General features: G+C 52.9%; 1 protein-coding gene across 2 annotated transcripts in view; it reads right to left on the minus strand.

Annotated features, from left to right (window-relative positions):
* Positions 1 to 14,609: 14,609 nt before the first annotated feature.
* DUSP22 (dual specificity phosphatase 22) overlaps positions 14,610 to 19,950 on the minus strand; it is a 47,324-nt gene continuing 41,983 nt past the window's right edge. Inside the window, exons 5-8 of one of the 2 annotated variants that reach the window (XM_060163844.1) lie at positions 18,409 to 18,483; positions 16,636 to 16,807; positions 16,129 to 16,201; positions 14,610 to 14,941 (exon numbers count right to left, since the gene is read on the minus strand). In XM_060163844.1, the coding sequence (XP_060019827.1) occupies positions 14,895 to 14,941; positions 16,129 to 16,201; positions 16,636 to 16,807; positions 18,409 to 18,483 (367 nt within the window). In that variant the 3' untranslated portion in view covers positions 14,610 to 14,894. Of the gene's footprint in view, positions 14,942 to 15,442; positions 16,202 to 16,635; positions 16,808 to 18,408; positions 18,484 to 19,950 lie in introns of those variants that run through there. The other variant, XM_060163843.1, reaches the window with a different exon arrangement.

Genomic DNA, 19,950 nt, shown 5'->3' on the forward strand with positions numbered 1-19,950 from the left:
ACACAAAACTCAAAAGAACCAAGACAGAATCCTGCCTCCTGGCACCTCAACAACCCCAGAGGAAAAATCGAGCAGTCCGAGGTCCCTGGTCTCAGATAAAACAAAGTATTTAAATTCTGACTGATTTCTTCTTTTTCCCAAGAGGGGTTTTATGCTGGGTGATAAGAACTTCTTTAGTTTAGTTTTTGATTTTTGGATCTGTTTCTTTTAATCCCTGCCCCCTGTAAACTTTATTCATTAATGTTAAGAATAACATAGTAGAGTCAAAATTCTGGAGCTGAAGTGGAAAAATATAACCAGAGTACGTAACGTTGGACCCTAAGCCACAAAAATTATAGTGCAATTTGTTGCTAAACAAACTTAATGTCCTTTATTAAATTCCTCTATTATAAGCCTCCCAACGATTCCTGCAGTTCCTGGAACTTAAAGCTGTACAAGCCACACCATTTGCTACTTCTCTGTCGCTAAGTTTCCAAAACCAAGCAACGCTGAGATCTCAGCCAGGAAACAAGAATTGTACACTCTCTTTCCTCACCTTTCTCTCTGGTGGACAGTGCAACCCAATGAATAATATTTTAGGAGATTCCAAAATTTTCCCAAATGGTAAAAAAAATTACATTTCACAAATGAGTTTGTATTTTAAACATCCATATAAATTAGACAAACGGAATCCCAATTCAATGATATGCAGTGCAATCAAAGGGAAGGCTCCCATCAGGCAGCACTTGGCTCTAGACATGTACCCTGAGGATAAGAGGGAATTTTGTGGAGCCCACTGGGGATTCTCGGTCTCTGCACCGCTGACGTTCTGGGAAAGGTCATTATTCGCGTGCGGGCGTTTAGCAGCATCACTGGCCTTCGTCCACCAGATGCCAGGAGCAGCCCCCACCCACGTGTGACAGTCACGGTGCCTCCGGACATCACACAGGCAGGCCCCATGGAGACCCTCAACTCCAATTAAAAAAAAAAACCAGGCTGTTCAATCAAAAGGAAAGAAACACCAACACAAGGTACACCGTGGATGACTCTCAAAAACTTTATACCAGGAAGGACGCCAGACCCAAAGACCACACACTGTATGGTCCCATTTATATGAAACAGCCTGCGAGGCAACTCTACAGAGAAAGAGGGTGCATCTGTGGGCGGGTGTCAGTGTGGGAAGGAGGGCTGATGACACCGCTCTGCGTCTGGTTGTGGGAAGGAGGGCTGGTGACGCCGCTCTGCGTCTGGTGGTGTCCCCAGCCTCGCTGAATAGCACACTGTAGATGTGTACTATTTTCATATAGCATGCAAATTTGACCTCAATAAAGCTGTTTTTAAAAAACATGAAAAAACAATAGGAGGAGGGTAAACGTATCGCCCAAGGAAGAATCAAAACAGGGGCCACCCTGATCCCAGCGACTTGCTTTGACTCCGGACAGCAGTCTCCCCAAACAGAGGTCAGAGCCCCGCCTTCTCCTGGCCCGAGCGACCGTTAGAACAAGCCTGAGGTGTTTTTGCCAAACAGCTGCATCGTCTGTTAGCACCTGATGCCATCCAACGGGCTGTGTAGTCAGTGCTGGTGTGTGTCTTTCTATGGAAAACATTGTGTATGCATGGTCACCCATGTCCAACCTGGCCAGGAAGAAGACGGGCAATCAGCAGGGGTCTGCCCTACAAGACCATCTCTGTCTTCTGTTAGCATGTGAAATAGTTCATGGTGAAGCATGCCTAGCGTGACATAAAATGCAAAGGGGAAAAAGGTTTGAAAGCCCCCAGAATCCCCCATGGCCGACTCAAACCTCTGTCACAGTAAAAAAAAAAAACCAAGTCTATCTCCTTTGGTGTGCCTTAAATAACAGCTGTTGTTGCTATTCAAAGAAATTCTGGGGTCTCTTTTATTGTAAATGGGACAGCACATGCCTTCTTAGGGAACGGAAATATCCTCTCTTCCCTGGAGGGCTAGTCGTTTCCAGGGGTTGGTAACCTGTCTCAGGCAGGAGAGCTTTCCCTGGTCAAGTTATACATACCTACTTGACCCAATACACATACAGCCCTAAGTGTGTGTATTGAAATTTTTAGAATCTTCAGCTCTGATGTACCCAAGAAAATCGAGAAATGGGTTAGAAATTGAGGCTGTTGGGTAAGTTATCCCAAGACCTCATTGTGGCGAAGTTTTGGGTAAAGGAAGGTGTTGATAGTAAATTCACCCCTATCTCCTTTAGCTGGAAGCTGTGCGGCCTTGGAAGAGATAATTTCAACGATTTATATTTTCTCCAAAGGCCACGCACACAAAAAGATACTTTTCTCTTTTAATGACTCTACATCTGACCCGAGACAAAACACTGAAATTCTGAGAAACTCTGTATTTTAAGACCCGGTAAACTGAGGACAGGAGAACTCACACTGGCCCTGACGGAAATGGCAGCTAGGAAGGTGGGTGACGCCTGCCAACATTTCAGGAAAAATAACTGAACGATAAATAATTCTGATTAGGCCCAACTTCCGAAGTGGGCTGAGCAGGAAGGATGATGATCTACCCAATTAAGTCCCACTGGTTTCCTAGAAAATTGTTTGTCTCACGCGTATTCTGTGAAATGTGCACAATTTTACAGCGGCGTTTTGCTGAACAGGGTCCAGGCAACAAACACGATAAAAATAGGCATCTCCTAAGACATGGGAATAAGAAAAAGGTGACATCGCTAGAGAAGATCCAGTCATGGTTTGTTGCTTACCTCTTTTTGAAAAATACATAAATATAAGCTTCAGAAGTAATTTTGCAAGTTTTCTTCCCAGATCTCGGCAGTTGTCAAGTGCCAGGATCGGAGCGAGAGGCATATGGCTGGGGTAGAAGCCCTCACTACCTAAGCGGCGCAGGTTAGGCTATTTTCCAAAACACGAAGTTGTCTTTTACTTCCAGAGGGCATGATGGTTCTCTGCTTTCTTAGCTTTGAGTTTTAAACTTACAGAAACCAAAGAGGGGGGGCGGGGTTACTGATTCAAGAACCCAACTGGGTTTATTCTAGCTAAGGAAGTCAGAGATGTATTCACCACTATACTTAACCATCGTCTGTTAAAATATTTACTCATTGCCTTTTTATAATGGTTGTTATAACTACTTTTCAACTGCCCCATTGTTTCCTTTCCTACACAAAGTTTTCTTTTGAAAAAGTTAATTCTTTTCCATGGACTTGAGAGCTTTTGTTTTGTCTTGTTTTGTTTGTTTTTGTTTTGTTTGGGGGCAGAACAATTCTCGACAAGAGGAGACTGATTCTTTGGTCTTAGAAGTATGTTAAGATATGTCTGATGATTTGGTGTTAGACGGAACAGCTGTCATTGGTCCAGAGTTGTGTTTGTGAGACCGTGTGACTTGGTGCCGACCTGCGCAGTGTAGACAGCAGCATCTCGCACTCCGCCTGGCAGGTCCCCAGGACCGCAGGGCACTGCTCCCGGACAGTCCATCCCAACCTGGCCCAATGTCCCTCCTTCCTGTCTGCTCAGTTCTTGGGCCACCTGCCCCATTGCTTCTCCCGGGCAGCTTCTGCCCTGCCTCGGGCTTATTTTCTGCACCTTTGTCTTGGTTCTTCCAGCAGGTCCCTCCTAGACAGACACCATCTCTACCTGCTGCCCCTTCTAACCGAGATGCCACTCGCTGGCATGTCTAGACCTGTTTAGTGGATCTCAGACACAACCAATTCAAGTCTACAAGCCTCAAGATGATTTCAGATCCACAGTCCTTGAGGAAAGACACTTCCCTGTGTAAATGTATCATGTGGAGACATGACCTGGTCTCTCATGGACCAGGTAACTGTGGCCTCTTCTGCGATTCAGTTCCACTTTATTAATTCATAAATCAATCCACTGGGACCCAACTATGTCACATGATAACGTTGCCTCAACCTTTGTTTCTAAATCATTTTGGCAGGTTATCTTTGTTTTGCTCACATGGAGAGCTCGTTGCTCATTGGTTCCAACATGGTATAGAGCAAAGAGCAATGGATATGAGTCAGACCTGAGTTCTAGGTCCTGTCCTGCTACTGAGCAGCTGACCGTGGGTGCTGGTGATTCCACAGCTTTGCTGGGAAAATGAATTAATGTACGTGAAGGTGCTCTCTATGTGGAAACACTTTATGAAGCGTTATAGGATTTACAAAATAAAAGTAATTTTCTGAATGGCACTGTAGACTTCTTTCATTTTGTGAGGGAAAACAAATTTTCATAATCTGAGGAAGAAGCTATTGAACAGAAAACCTAGAGAGTCTGGACTTTTCCCAGAGAAACCTGAAGAAAAGAAGTGGTAAAGTAGAACAGACATGTCTGGACACTGCAATGCAGTAAAGCACTTCAGATCCGATCGAGAGGCTGCACGGGAGCCTTGCCGCCAGCAGGCTGGCTTACGGTGCAACATCCCGGTCGCCCGATGTCAGCTCGTGTCTTTTCCAAAGAGGTGTGTGATTCTAGGACCAGAAGTTGTGCTTCTCTAGAGAGAAGAAAAGTGGCTTTAAGCAACCGTTTCAACTGGTACCGTGAACTTTGTCCAGAGCTAGTTTCACAGCAAACAATCAGCATCAAAACTCTTCTGAGAAATGAATGTAAATTGTGAGAAAGGCAGTGAATGAAGAAATCCAGGAAACAGAACAAGGCTATCAGATAGCAAGTGCATGGATTGGAGTGAAAGGTAACAAGAATAAGGTCCACGGTATTGTAAGAAATATGTAAGAGTTTAAAAATCCAAGCCACAGGAAGGTAGCTGAAGCCAGAAACGTGTGGCTGGGCTCTGGTCGGGTCTGCAGAAGGGAGCCGCAGAGGAGACCCCGGAACAGGCCTCTCCTCTGCACCAGAGCACCCTGCACCCTGCGGGGGACACATGGGCTCGGCTGGGCGGGGACCTGGCCCAGGGCTGTGAGCACAGCGGGGCCACCAATAGTTTTGACTGATTGACTTAAATACAGAAAAAGGAAATAAACATGTCAGCGGAATTTTTTTTTTTTTTTAGCTTAAGAAGCAAAATAAAATAAGATTAGGGTCCTAGTGGTGAGGCCTTGATAAAAAGAATGTTTAAGAGGCTAAGATTCATTTCCCAGAACATTTGACTTTTATGTATTTATTTTTTAAAGAAAGGCTCAGAAACAAATGATGTCAGCACACAGGGGAGGTTACAAAACTCCAGGTGGGCTGAACCGGGTCCTGCCTGGTCCACAGTGGGCTCAGATTCCTAGTTTCCAAGGTGCTAACTGTATGAGGGCAAACGAGGTCCTGAGCGCGTTTCTGAAAACTGGGTGGGTGGGTAGGCAGGACCCGGTGAGCAGAGGGGCTCCTGTCCTCCGTCGGTCGGCTCAGCCCGCCCTCTCGCGATCCAGAAAGTGAAGAAGGGGGGCTCCCACAGCGCAGTCGTGAGGGGCCAGGAGGGAAGCACAGACCGGAGCCTGGGGTCTGGGGAGCGAGCAGGGCAGAGCTGGGGCCTCTGAGGCGCCCTGCTCGGGGCAGGACAGCCTGATGGGAGCAAGACTCAGGGAGCTATGACCAGGAGACTCAGGCACCTGCCGCGAGCCAGGCCCCGCCCCCAGGCCCCGCCCCCAGGGAGCTGAGGGCCCGCTGCCGAGGCTGGCTCCCCCACCTTAGAAATGCATTTGGTGAGCGACAAGGATTTACTGTGCAGCACAGGGAGCTCTACTCAGTATCTTGTAATAACTTACAATGGAAAAGAATGTGAAAAAAGTACGTAAAACTGAGTCATTTTGCTGTACACTTGAAGCTAACACAATATGGTAAATCAACTAAACTTCAGTAGAAAAAAAAGAAAGAAATGCACTTGGTGATTTTTGGCACAGGAGAAGGGCATGCTTTATGACTGGGATTCATCAAAATCTCACAAACACTTAAATTAGGTCCCTCACCAAATAGAGGAACATCGTGATTTTTGCAATAGAGGAGACAGTCTTAATAACTTGTATGTTTGTAGAATTATTATATATCTGAGTCTCTGAAATGCACTAGGAGAGACGGCAATTTAAAGACACATTGATGGGAGAGGGGGGTGCTTCAGCCTCTGCCCACGTCTTGTGAAGTGTGGATTCTCATATGTGAGCCTCTTAATGGAAGGGACACCCACAGGAGAACACTGCACAGGAAACATAGAGCAGCTTTCTCACCGAGGGTCCCCCCAAATAACAATAATCATCTTCAATTATCTTTGAAAAAAGGACCAGAAAAAATGAACATTTGAAAAATCAGAGAATTTTCATTATCTTTTCACTTGTGCCTCTACAGAGAATGAAATAGAAACAGATTAGTGAAGTCTCGGGTATTAGGAAATGTGAAAAAACCAAATCAGAATGGGGTCGGGAGACCCACGCACATAGGTTGCAGTAAAACCAGTGGGCTTCAGGGCCTCAGTGTTTCCTAGGGAGCTTGTGAGCACAGGTCCACACAGCATACATGACACCAGGGTTCTCTGTGTGACAGCCAGTAATGGTCACGGAATTAAACAAAAAAGAATACGGGACAGAACATAAACACATGCTGTTAAAAATGTTCTTGTTGAATTTTATACTTATCGCTCCAGTAAATAAATGAGAACAAAAATAAAATAAATATCACAGTAAAAAGAAGAAAAAAGTCATGGACTAATACTTTTCAATTGCAATAAAGCATAGTTTGAAAATTGGGGAAATACATATGTACCTATATGTTGGTTTGTCACATTAATGAATAATTACAATTTGTTTTAAAGCCTTAACTTTTGCAAATTTGTTGCAAAAGTTAACAAATAAACATAAGGAGAACCGAACTTCTCTTTATGTCAGATTTGTCAATCTATCTTCACTCATCATTGATCACAGACCTCTTTTGCTTTATTTTAATTCTGAAAAATTTCTTTCATGTTAAGCAACAGATATATCGATACAAATAGTTAGGAAAAGTTTTAAAAGCATAAGATTGGGAGAGATTTATAGAAAACCCATTTCACATCAAATTCCATAAATAGCATGTCTATGCGTCTTTGGGACCAATTCTGGTAGCTTTCAAATCTCTCTCCAGCCCCAAAATTGTAAAGGCAAGTAAATGTTCAGGTGGTTACACAGGGGCTGCCCTTGGTTATTTCAAATCTACTCTGCAGGCTGGAGACCAAACTGCCCCCATGGGGCTCGGATTCCAAGTCTTTCTGAATTTAGTGAAAAAGAAAAAGGCAAAGCTAAGCCTAGCTGATTCCCTCTGCGCCAGTGCTGCCTGTTACCTGGGGTTCTCTACATTCACATCGTGTAGAAAACATCGTTAATTAAAGATGACGTAATAAAAACACCCACATCTAAAGGTGATGTAATATTATTAAGACTCTACAGCAGACACAGCCGTTATTTAGACTTGGATCAACCAAAGAAATTCTGGGGGAGGAGTATTTTCGCACTGGAATGGTTTAGGATTGCTGGCTCTGGGTAGACAGATCAACGTTTAGTTGTTTATTACTAAAAGTTATTTGTAGTAAATGCTCTGTGGCCAGTGCGTCTCCACATCTCCTGCACTGGGAGCGCTGAGGCCCTGCTGCCCCCCTGGAGGGATGGCTGTGAGGAGGGGCAGAAGGGATCCCCCAAGTCCTGGTGCCGCACCTGGGGGCGGGGAGGGGACTTCAGGTCGCCAGGGGTACCTGGTGACCATGCTGCCTGGAAGCTCCAGCTCTGGAGTCTGGAGCGCGGCTGAAGCATTTCGGCGGCCCTGCCGGGGAAACCCTTGTGCAGAAGTACCTCTGCAGGGTCGCACTGCAGCACCTGAGGACCCCGGAGAGCGGCCGGGCCGCCCCAGCCTGTGCGGACGGTGAGCGTCGCCAGGCTCGGGCCACTCTCTGGGGCCGCCGTACCGCCCCCGGCCTGATAGCCCCCGGCCCCGCCAGCCTCCTCCCCCGCCCGTTACAGGTGCTACCCGCCAGTCACCTTTGGCGCCTGACCCTCTCTACCTCTGGGGAACCCCAACCAGCACTGCCCGCCACTACTTCCATCAGGCTGACACCTGCCCTCCCTCACAGCTCTTCCCCCGCCTCCAGCCCATCCTGCCTGCCAGTCATAGCCAGGCCCCCAGATGCCCTGCACATCTGCTTCCAAGTGCACCTGGCCGTGCCGCCCCCCTCCTTCGCCCTCCGCCCAGCAGGCCCTTGACTCCCCTCCCTTTCCAGCCCCAGCCAGCGCACCCTCCACTGCAGGGGCCTCCTGGCCTGCATTTATGCTTCTAGCTCAGCATTTGCTCACAGGACATTCCGGAGTGACTGCCCCCTCTCCCCAACTCAGTTAAAAAGCCTTTGAAGGCAGGGCCGCCAAGCCTGGCTCCCCCCCTCCCCCATGGCGGCCTGCGCGAGCTGCTGGGCGCCTGCGTGAGCTGGGCACTGAGGCCTGACTGAGGCACGCAGTCCATCCTCCCCCGCCCTTCGCAGGGGGGCACAGTTCATAGCAGATGTCAGAGGCCACCCGACCCTGCTGGCCTTCCCTTGGAGGGTGTCATTCCTCCAGATGGGCCACGGAAAGTACAGATCGGGGGGCACACTGGGCACACTGGCAGGAACAGATGCTTCTAGGATGCGTTTTAAAGATGAAAGCGGTGAGTCACAGGCCAAGCCCCCGACAGCATGCTTCTGGGACAAAGCGTGGAGGAGAACCCAGGCTCCTCTCTCAGACCCACTTTTAGCATCAGCTGCTGACACTGATACTTCCTGGAAGCCGGTGGTACTTCCTCTTCCTATCACGGACTCTCCGTCCCACCCATGCTGAGGGCCAGGGCTGCCTGTAGGAAGGAGTCTGGCCCACAGCGAGCAGAATACCCTGCCAGCCAGCATCCCATTGGGTCTGGGGAGTCAGGACAGGACACAGGATGGGAAACTTCTTCTGCCCCCAGCTTTACCGTCCTTCTTGAAGACCTGCCCTGCCTCCCTGCCCCCAGCCCTGCCCTCAGCCCCAAAGTCAGAAGGAGGCCCCCTGTTCCTTCCACACACTGTTGCTTCCCCTGCCTCTGTCCTTGATGAGTCTCCACTGAGTTATCTGAGCTGAATAACAGCAAATCCCTGGGCTTCCTGCACAACCCCCCCACACCGGAGCCCCTCAACTTGTGTAACGCTGCACCTCAAGGACAGAACACCATCTGCTTCGGGTGCTGGGCTCCCAGCACCAACCCCACTCTGGTCCAATTCCGTGTTCCTGAAAAGGGCCTCCTGGGGCGCCACGACACCCCAGGACTCTGCCCGCCACCCTGGGAGTATCAGGAAGGCCTGGTGGAGGCACGTATGGTGGACACAGCGCCCACGCAAGGGGATGTGGTGGAAAGAAGAAAGGCTTCCCTCGTGCCTCACCTGTGTTCCTCCTGTCTCCCCACGAGGCCCCGACCTCAGGAGAGAACTCCAGCGTGGATGCCCGCACCCCCTGGCATTGCCCCAGCGGTGCTGGCGTTTACAAGGAAGCGGCGACCTTAGCGCAGTGGGTCAGGCTGCTCGGACTCCAGGCCTCACTCTGCCACTTCCTGGCCCGAGACTGGACAACAGTCAAGTTCTCTAGAATTTCTAGAGTTTCTTCATCTCAAAATTGGGGATAAAAGTAAAACCTATGTGACAAGATTGTCGAGAGGATGCGCTTTCGGGAACATCACACACTAAGTGCTCAGTGACTGTTGACCGTCCAGAGGCTGCCTGTCCTGTCCTCCAGATGGGGGGAGGGGGGCCAAAGGGGCCTTCCTAGACCATAAGGGGCCACCCCGGGGGCTGCAAGGTGGGCTCTGGCTACACCTCTGCGCCACCAAACAGGGTGCCGGCCAAGCCCGCTCACCCCTCCCAGGGCGTTTCTTTCAGGCGGGTCTGAGAAGAAGTCCCCACGGAGTGGGCTGCCTCCTCGGGGGCTCCCAAGGTGTTCCAGGGAACTGGGGTCGCAGTGGACTTCTACCAGGCCACCTGGCCATGGGCCCAGGCCTCGGCTGCCCTCTCCCGGCCCAGCACCACCTCTGCCCCGAGCTGCGCATCGGTACCCGCAGCTCCGAGCTCCCAGCAGCGGATGACTCAGGAGGGGCTCTCGTGCCGCGGGAATGGCCCACGGCGCAGCACACCTGAGACACACCTGATCTCACACCGTCCTGCTGTTCCTGTTGGCATCCGCGTGCTTCACACACACCAAGGGGAATGGAACGTCCGGCAGAGCCGGGACGGGCCTCTCTGGATGCCCTCTGAGGAAGCTGGGCGCCCGTGGCCTCTTGCCGTGAAGGGCACACCCTTTGCAAAGCAGGTGACATTTCTCTGGGGCACATGGAGGCCTTTCGATTATTATTTCCCAAAAAGGCTCCCATCAGTGCCTTGGGGAAACCCAGAGCCGACTGACAGGCAGGGCCGCTCGCCAGAAAGCACGGTTCCAGTCTGTGCTGGTCTGGCCACGTCTGGGGGCAAGTGGACTCTGTCCCTCTCTGTGGCCGGAGGGACACACACGTCAAGGTCCCATCACACACGTGCTCATCGTGAGAGTGTCCGGGGGGCCAGGCCCCGACCCCCATGAGCTGATGTGTCTCCCTGGGTCGAGCTCACAAAACGCACTTGGCGTGGTCAGCGTTGTTTCCAAAAACTGTCCCGAACTATCGATACTAGAAGGGATTGTCCTCCCCCAGAACCAGCCCCCCTGCCCCATCTAGTTTTCCTACACAGGCCTTGGTATAAAGGATGTTCTCAGGTCCGATCCCTTCCCCACAGACGCAGCACACCGCCGGGATCAGAACACCGGCGGTCTGTGCTCAGTCAAGGCCGCCAGAGCCCTTCACACACCCTGCAGCCGCGGATGGCAACGCTTCCCCGACAGTGAGCCCAGAGCGGCCCCGCGGCCTCGCGGCGAGGTGGCGGAGCCCAGGCTGCAGAAGAGAACGCGAATTCTGATACTGGCTGCGATAATCACGTCCCACTGTTGCAGCTGGGGGGAAGCAAGAGAGCAAAGTGTCCCGGTGAAATGCAGCTGCTGTCACCAGATTCAAGCACCTGACAGCCTGGGTGTCCTAGCTGGGGGCCCAGCGAGACCCCAGTAAACCCTCAGAAGGGACGGTGAATGTTCTCAAGCCTCCGGGAACAAGTCAAAGGCCGTTTTTTTTTTTTGGTTTCTTTTTCCCTCCCTTTCTCTGGGCAATAAAAAGGAAAGGGAAGAGGAACTTCCCTCCGAAGTCTTGGTGATTTCTTCTTAAGTACATCTATAAATACAAGCGTGTTGAAAGCACATTCTCGATAAAATTATTAATAACGCAGGGTCAGGATGGGAGGGGTCACCTAATGTGGGATCACAGGGTATTGAGTCTTAGCATGTTCCCTATTTTCAAGACTAGATGCTGGTGTGCAGGGCAGCCTGTCGTGACCAGCTCTGACTTTCCCTGGGCGCCCAGGTTCTGCTGCCTAAGGTCCCAATGCCCCTTGACGTTGCCCACATGGCTCCCCTGAAGGCTAAGGAGTCCTCTAAAATAAAATTTAAAAACAACAGGACACAGCTGTGTGCACACACACGCATGCACAGCAGTCCCTGGAATCTGTAGGCTGTCTCATGCACCAGCAACAGGAAGCAGCCCCAGAAGTTGGAAGTGGGGTTCCCTGCTGAGACGGAAGCTGGAGAGAATCAGCACCCCATACATAAAAAAGCCCCCAGGGGGAACCTATCTCCAGGGGGAAGCCCAAGGTTCACAAAGTTGCTCTCAGAGACGTGAGTTAAGTCAGAGAACCAGCTCAGGCAGAGGGAGCGCAGACCAGGGTGGCTGCTGAGAACGTGGACGGGGACATAGGAGGCTGCAGGCTGCAGAAATGCTCCAGGGCGCGATGGCAACAGCACGCCTCTCCGGACACGCCTGTCAGGACACCCCGCCCCCAGGTCTCAGCCCCACTTCCAGGAGCGTAGGGAGATACCTCAGGACTAATTTACAAGGTGCTTTACTCCTTTTCTTTTCCCGCTTTATTGAGATATAACTGACATATAACATTGTGTAAGTTAAGGTGTACAGCATGTTGGCTTCCAAAAATCCGATAATGAAAGACAGCCTAGTTAGGGGATAAGATTAGTCTTCATAAAGCTAATGTTTGATCTTTCACAATAAATTAATAAATTGGACATTTGGATTGGACATGGATTGTCGCAAGTATGGTGCCTGGGAGTCTGTTCCGGGTCTGTGGACAGGCTGGAGCCCCCGGTGCGCGAAGCTGGTGCCCGCAGGGCGTGAGCCCCGTGGACGCCTCTGGCCAGCGGCCCCTCAGCCTGCCCTCAACGCGCCGGAGTCCACAGCCCACCTCGGCGTGGGAAGAGCCATCGCCAGGGAAGCAAGCCCCTCACGGGCTCTGGTCCCGGGAGCAATGGCCTCCCCCTCCCCAGGCTCCCTCAAGCCCCTTCGCCTCCGCACCAAAGCCCCGCTCTGGGCGCCACGACTGTCGCCTGGATGGCCGTGACTGCTGCCTCCTGACAGGCCCCCAGCGTGGGCCCCCTTCCCCCGCACCATCACGGTGCCCGCTTGCCCAGCACGTTCGGCAAGCCCCACTCCGTACCTGCAAAACGGCGTCCACGCGCTTGCAAGGCTCCACGCCCGGGGACCAGACTGCGGGAAGCTGCCGGGCACCCGCCCTCTGAGCTTGGTCAGCTCCAGGGCTGGTGCGAGAAGGAAACCAGTTACTGTGCCAAGCAGAGAGCGAAAGCCTGGGCCTTTGCCTGTTTCTGCAGCTTTGTCTGCACCTCTCATCAGCGCCCACCCCTTGCCTGCTCTGGTCACCCAGAGAGGCTGTGGCCTCTCCTGCGCGCATGCCAGGCCCCTGCCTGGACTCCCCCGCACCCACTGTGCCGGCCACCTCCAGCACTCATGCTTCAGGCCCCGATTAGGTACCACCTCCTCCCAGATGCCGTCCTGGGACACGACCTCTCTCACCCAAACTGGAATGGCCTCTCTGTGCCTTCCCCACACACAGCACCAGGGGCACCTATACCAGTGCTTATGGCCGGCTCTGTAACCGCCAGTTTTCCTAACTGCCAACCCCACCAAGCTAGTCTTTCTGAGAATCAGGGGTGGGTCTGTGCACCCTGCCTGAGTCCCAGAGTGTCAGCTGGGATGAATAAGCATTTCTCAAGCAAACTGGCAAATGACTGAATGAAGAGAGGCAGTGCAGGTCTCTTCCACCATGGGCCACGATCCTGAGACCCAGGCTGGACAGACCTGTGTTCAAAGAACATCACAGAAAAGACAGCCTAAAGAAACTGCCAGGGCTACGACCCCCTCCTCTAACAAGGCAAGGCCCTTGGGACGGGGGGGTTCACCGTCCCCACGTCCATGTGACCTGAACACCTGCTCTGGTCTCGGAGAAGGGGCCTCTGCCTCTAACATCTAAGCACGGTTAATACCATCTAACGGAAACGTCCGTGTGCTTTTGGCCACCACCCACCATGGCCCCAAACAAAACCCCCAGAGAGACTGGGGGGAGCGGGCAGAGGCTTTGGCTCCGACAGCCGTGCACACGGCAGCGGTGCTGGCTTTGGCTCGGACAGCCGTGCACACGGCAGTGGTGCTGGCTCTCCCAGGGGCCCTGGCATTACAGCCTCACAAACCTCGAAGTGCAAAGCCCAGGGCACTCTGCCCCTCCCTCTCGCATCGCACACTGATTTGAGATCAAAACCTGGGTTCAGGCAAAGCAGCACTAACGTTTTTAGTTTTCGGTGTGTTTCTTGGCCTCTCTGAGCCTCAAGTGAATGAAGTAATACCTTCTCTGTGGGTTTATACGGCTTCAAGGTGATAGTCCGTGACCCGCAGAGCACCGATTACTGGGTGATTGTCGTGGGTGCCACGAGGGGTAGGGGAGCCCACAGGGTTGGGGCCGTCGTCCCTCGTGCTGTTTCCTCGCGCCCCCCGGCGCGCCCTCACAGGTGGGCAGTGGAGACACCTCGGGGCCTCGAGGCCTGGCACCTCCACCTGGATCACCTGTTCTTCACCCAGGTAGGCCTGTTAAGTCAGAACAAGCATTGTGGTGCCCGTCACCCCACACCCATCAGGGGCCGTTTTGGCACGAAGTGTCCTGCCCCGAGCCCTTGCCAGGAGCGTCCAGGCGCTGCAGACGCAGCACACAGGTCAAGCCTCCTTCAGCCACTGAGCCCACGCGCCTCAGCTCCCGTGGTCCCGCCAGACCTCTCCTTTAAGTAAAACGTTACACTTCCTTCTTCCCCCACTGGAGTGAGTTAGACGAGAGAACGCTGGGAAATCAACTTAAACTGCTCTTCACACCAGCTACTGTCCTTCACATTGAAGCTGAGACTGGAGTTGGGAGATGGCCCTGCGCACCCCCCGGACTTCCCTCTGCTCAAGCAGGGGACTCGCTTTCTCTCCCAGGGAAAGTAGTTCACGTCTCCTGCCGTCACTACTCTCCTTCTGGAGGATGGCAGTGGCCTTAAAATAAAGCAGCATCACTGCCAGGGGCAGCCTCCGAACGTGCCTCGTGGCGCCCGTGGGAGCAAGTGGGATCCACACCCCAGCTAAGGGCAGGCGCAGCGTGTGCAGCTGCCCTTCACCTCAGAGGCATGCACGTGTGGTGGAGGCGAGACCCCAGGACGAAACCGGCCAGGAGACAGTCCCCAGGGGCAGGTGTGCCCAGCAGGGCCCTCAGGAGTGGCAACCGCGATCACCACATGGTCACCGGGTGGGGCAGCAGGGCCCTGAGATGGCCTGGGGGCAGCAGGGCTACGGGCGAAGAAGGAGCCACAGCCACAGGGGAATTAGGCAAAAATCCTTCCCTTGTCAAAGAGGACGCGTAGTTCCCAACATATGATGACACAACTGCATATGTATTGTTTAAAATGAAAACAGGTGCGTTCACAAATTACTTCTGGACACTGAAAAATGAACTCTGACTGCTTTTCTTCTGGGCAGCACCTAAACTCTGGCTTTGCAATATTTCAGGTACATTACAGTCTTCTGAGAGAGGCCCAGTACTCCAGAATCCCTGGGGTGGCTGTGGAGAAAGAATGTTACTGGCGACCGATATTAGGACAACATTCCAGGTTACAGGAACAGATCTAGGCGTTCACACTGTACCCGCATTTAAGCCTTCAAGCTGACTCCTAAATACTTCTGTTAACATATTTACATTTCTTTTTGGTTTAAGGAGAACATTACTTTAGAGCAAACTGCTGTGGCTGTAGGTGAGGAGCTCCGCGGCTGCGCTTTCCTTTCCTGCTGCACATCTGCGGCCCGCACGAGCGTGGAGCCTGGCCCCCGGCTTGGCCTGACTTCGGCTTTACCCACCACAAGGCACCCCCAAAGCCCGCATCAGAAGCTTCGAGTGGCCCAATGATACGATCCTTTTCCCGTTGGCTTCAAAAGCCATCGTGACCAAACGCTTTCACCCATGAGGCAGAGTTGATTGGAATAATGAAAAACACTTTTTCGAAAACCATTTCATGAGGTAGCTGAGATCAAATCCCAAAACCACAGCAGACACAAAGGCGCTTAATAAGTGCTCAGGCATTTTAAATGTATTTTTAAGCGCAAACCGTGACAGTGCCTAACGATGCTCTTTCTTCCCAAATCCCAAAGGTGCATGCAAGCCTTGTGACGAGGCCCCCAGGGTGAGAGCAGCGGGGGGCTGGGAGGAGGGGAAGCTGGACGGGGGCCGAGGGCGGGCGTCTAGGGTGCTCCCCACACGACCCAAGGGCAGGCGGTTCAGGCAGGCACCACCGAGTAGGGCGCGGAAAGGCAGGGCTGGCCTGGGCAGGGCCGGCTGCAGCAGGGGGCCCTCCACGGCCACCTCCAAGTGCCTTCCAGCAGACCTCGCACGGGGAAAGGCAGTGAGGCCGACGCCGGCGGTGTGGCTTTCACGGCAGCTCCCGCAGCGCGCACATCCAGCACTCACACTCACACACACACACACACACACACACACACACACACACACACACACGAGCGCGCGCGTGCACACTCCCCAGCCTGCGGCGCAGAAGCTGGGAGTGGGGCTGCTGGGGTCTCGGGGGGGGCCTGGATCCACCGGGACACCCCTTCCTGTCCGCGGGCAGGGGCGCCAAGGGCTCAGCTAGGTCTCCGTGGTGCAGCTGCCGTAGGCCAGAGGAGGTGAGGCCGGGAGGCCACCCCAGCGCCTGGCGCCAGGCGGGGGCTCCGCGCGCCCCTGCTCTTTGTATTTACCCAGAATGCCTCTGGCTTCTTCTGCATCCCGCAAAGGGCTCTCTCCGTACTCCTCCTTCAGCCACTGGCGGAACTGGAGAAGTGAAACAAACCAGGACGTCACACAGCTCATCCCCTACACTCCCACCTGTTACCTGATGGTGTAGGTTTGCCCCTATGAACAGGGGGCCAAGGGGCATCGGGCAGTCAGCTCTGAGGCTGGCCAGCCAGTGTCTAGCAAGAGAAATGACTGCTTCTTCCAGGTTCTGGCCTGCGAACGTGAAAGCAAGCCTGACCAAGGAAACGGTACTTGACCCCAAGGCAGAGAAACAGAAACTAACATGGGGCCTGAGGACAGTGGGAAAAGGGAATGACCGCAGCGGCTGGTGGACGAGTGGCCAGTGACACTGCGCAGGGGCTGAAGGGGTGTCCTCGGACCAGCCGACCTCTGGGGGCCTTTCCAGCCTCCACAAGTCTAGGCGGGCACGGAAAGACGGAGGTGTGTTCCCAGCCCCTGAGCACGCTCACCTGACAGACCTGGTGTTCCTCAAACTCCTGCAGCTGCCTCTGGAAGCCCAGGTTGGGGTTTGCACAGGACCTCCCCGCACGCACAGTGCGCAGGGCATCTTCCCAGCCGAAGTCGGTGACCGTCATGATGTATGCGACCACCAGAGTCACACTCCTGGAGACGCCGGCCAGGCTGCAGGGCCAAGAACCACACAGGCAAGGGAGGGTCGGGGACTCTGAAGGCTCACTGCGGAAGCCTGCCTGCCCTGGAGTGCGAGTGCACAGCAAGCCAGCACGTTACTAGGAAATTACTCAGAACACACCAGCTCTCTCTCCTTTATGACACTAGAATCTCAGGCATCCTTTACCTGGGTAGCCTCATTTTTTTATTGGTTTTCTACTGGCTGTGTCTCCGGACACTTCACTGTCTGATTCCCTATTGCTCCTGAGCTCCTCTTCGGATAGTCCCCGTTTCCCTGGACAGATAAAGTAACTAAAGGACATCCAGGGACTGGAGGGGTCCAGGATCTGAGCAACAAACCCAGTTATCATCTGCAGCCGTTCAGACAGCTTCACGTTTTTAGAGTCTGGTTTTCTTAGGGATATAAGGGCCAAGTCTATAACTTAAGAAACTCATTAACTGCAGAAGCCCTTAGCAAATATCGTGCGGCCCTCTGCCACACGTGAGCGGAGTGCCAGCGAGGGCGCGCTCTGCAGGCCGCAACCGCCAAGTTTCTCCCACAGGCCGAGTAAGGGACGCACCTTAAACGCACATGCAAATGACGGCAGTCACAGAGAGGTTGTGCGGCGTCAGACTTGGAGTGCTCAGCAACGGTTTAAGATGGGGAAGTTTAGCAAATTTCTCATTTTTAGAAAAGCCTATCTTCAGATTGACACAACTGTATGAGATACAAATTCCTAGAACATCAGGCCTGCACATATTCAAATATAAATAATAGTAACAGTAAAAAACCACTCTCAAGTAGCGGTTCTTCCTGCGTATCAGAAAAACTGAGAGAGCGTTAAAAAATATACATACTCTTGGGCTGCACCCGGGCAGGTGCTCTCACCCGGCACAGGACTCCAGAGCCCCTTGAAACGGCTCTGCGCCGCAAAGCGTTTTGAAGCAAATGTCACAAAACCTGCACTTTGTGTTTATCACATGTCCTGCTCTTTTTAAAAGTAAAATGAAAATGGGCAGCGATGAAACGAGGGCCCACATTCCCTGAGTGCTTGCGACGTGCCAGGTGCGGGGCACCGTGCTTGAGTTCTGTGTCTCAGAGAAGCTTTCTCTGCACGATGTGTGCACAGGTGTATGTGTGTGTACCACGCAGACGGCAGCTGAATGCAGGTGGAGAGCTGCATAGGAACTGCTCAATTCTAGGAGTCTATTCAGTTCTCTTTAAAGCAAAGTGTAAGCCCCAAACACGTAAAAGCTCCAATCTATAAACTGAGAAGAAATGGTCATTTTGGTGTGACACCCACACGTGCAATCTAAAGTCTCCAGCAAGAAGCAGTGCTTTGAATGGGCACCGGACAGAGCCCATACTCTGTCGGGATCTCGGAGGAAGGCTGGAAAAGGAGTTTCTGTGTCCTGTGACCTCAACAGTCCCTGCAGAAACCTAACTGAGAAAATGAAAATCCTAAGTGAAAAGGAAAGAAAAAATGTACGGTTCTCTTTGCACAAAAGCAAAGGACGACTAACAAGCAGGTGGGGTCAGGTAGGGTGTGCACTGGGCGTTTGGGGGAGGTAAGCAGAACAGGCCAGGGGTCATCCGGCAGGGGCACACGTACCAGTGAACAAGGCAGCCCTCACCTCGCAGGCGGCACTCGTGGATGAATTGAATACTTTCTTTGAAATGTCTTGTCCTGGGGTGAGGAAAAAGGAGAGACGTGACATCTCTGTACTTTACTCAACACATGATGAAAAGAAAACTCCACTGAGGTTTATTGTAAAGGTCTTGAGTTCACAGCTTCAGACCCCAGTCACCGACCGGGGCTAGAACGGCCTCGGCTTTGAATCCGACCCACACCGCTGAGGTCTGGGAGGGCAGCCCATCCGCTGGAATTGTCAGAAGTTCTCTGCAAGGGATCCCTGAAACACACAGTTGCCACTGACTTGTTGGGGGGTGGGTCCTGCCCAGCCCCATGGTCGGTTTGGGTCCCTCAACACTCAGCAGTACCGTGACCTGCTTACCAGCCACCCAGGCGAGGGAGGTGCCCACCCAGTGTGGGCTCCCTGAGCCCTAAAGCCAGTTCACTTCTGACCGTCTGTGGATAGGTCCTGTCTGCCCGTCCTCCAGGCCGGGGAAGGGGAACTGCTGCTCCAGTCCCGCTCGGCCTCACTGGATATGGGACTTCGGGAATATCACCTGGCTTCCCTTAACCTCACTTAGAAAGTGGGAGCTATGTGTCACAGGCTGGGACGAAGAAACATATAACAATGTGCTTTGCAAACTCTGAGGTCCTGCGTGAAGATGAAACCATGATCTTTTCTCCTGACCCTCGGCTTTTATAGGACCCCCTTCCCCTGTCCCTGGTTCCTGCCCAGCTGTGTGCACCAGCATGTTCTAGATGGGTAGGTGGGTTAAGTACACGTACTCTGAGGGGAACTACAGAGGACGTGCTTTTCGATGTCTCCTGCCTTTGAATGGCTTATAATGCAGCAAAACACCTAAAGATGCCCATGGACTAAAGTCACAACACCTACTGAGTACTGATTATTTAGCAGGGACTCTGCTAAGATGCAAGAGATTCAGAGCTGAATAAAATGTGGTTCTCAGCCACACAAACTAGGTCTGCTGTCTCATGTCAGGGTGAATGGATCCAGTAAGAATGGGGAAATTCAGGTGGTGGGACAAACCAACTCAGCCAGCTATCGACTGCAGAGGAAACTCAGCAACCCAAGTGCCGGTGCCCGGCTAGATTAGGGCACCTGGCACAGAGGAAACTCTAGTGGCAGGCCTGATGCCGCCATGCGCGGAGGGGCCAGGCTCCCACCCGCAGACTCTAGACTCTCACCTGAAACCTGACTATAGAGCAGGGCAAGGGGTGCTTCTGCTGACTTTCCCAGGGGCAAACGCTCCAGGTGTAAACGTACAAAGTAAGCAGGGTGCCACGACGCTACTCCCCCAACCGACCTGTTGCAAAACAGGCAAGGAAAGATTCCTGCTGTGATCCTGAAATCCGAGGAGACCTCCTCGGAGCAGGGCTGTGAGGCAGAAGCCAGGAAGGCCAGGCAGCAGAGCAGGGAGGGGCAGAGGGTGTGGCCCTGGAGGCGAGGCTGCCCGTGCACAGGCAGGAGTGACGGTCCAGGGCGGGGAGCGCCGCCCATCC

The sequence above is a fragment of the Lagenorhynchus albirostris genome, chromosome 10, assembly GCF_949774975.1.
Source record: "Lagenorhynchus albirostris chromosome 10, mLagAlb1.1, whole genome shotgun sequence".
In the NCBI taxonomy this organism is placed as follows: domain Eukaryota; kingdom Metazoa; phylum Chordata; class Mammalia; order Artiodactyla; family Delphinidae; genus Lagenorhynchus; species Lagenorhynchus albirostris.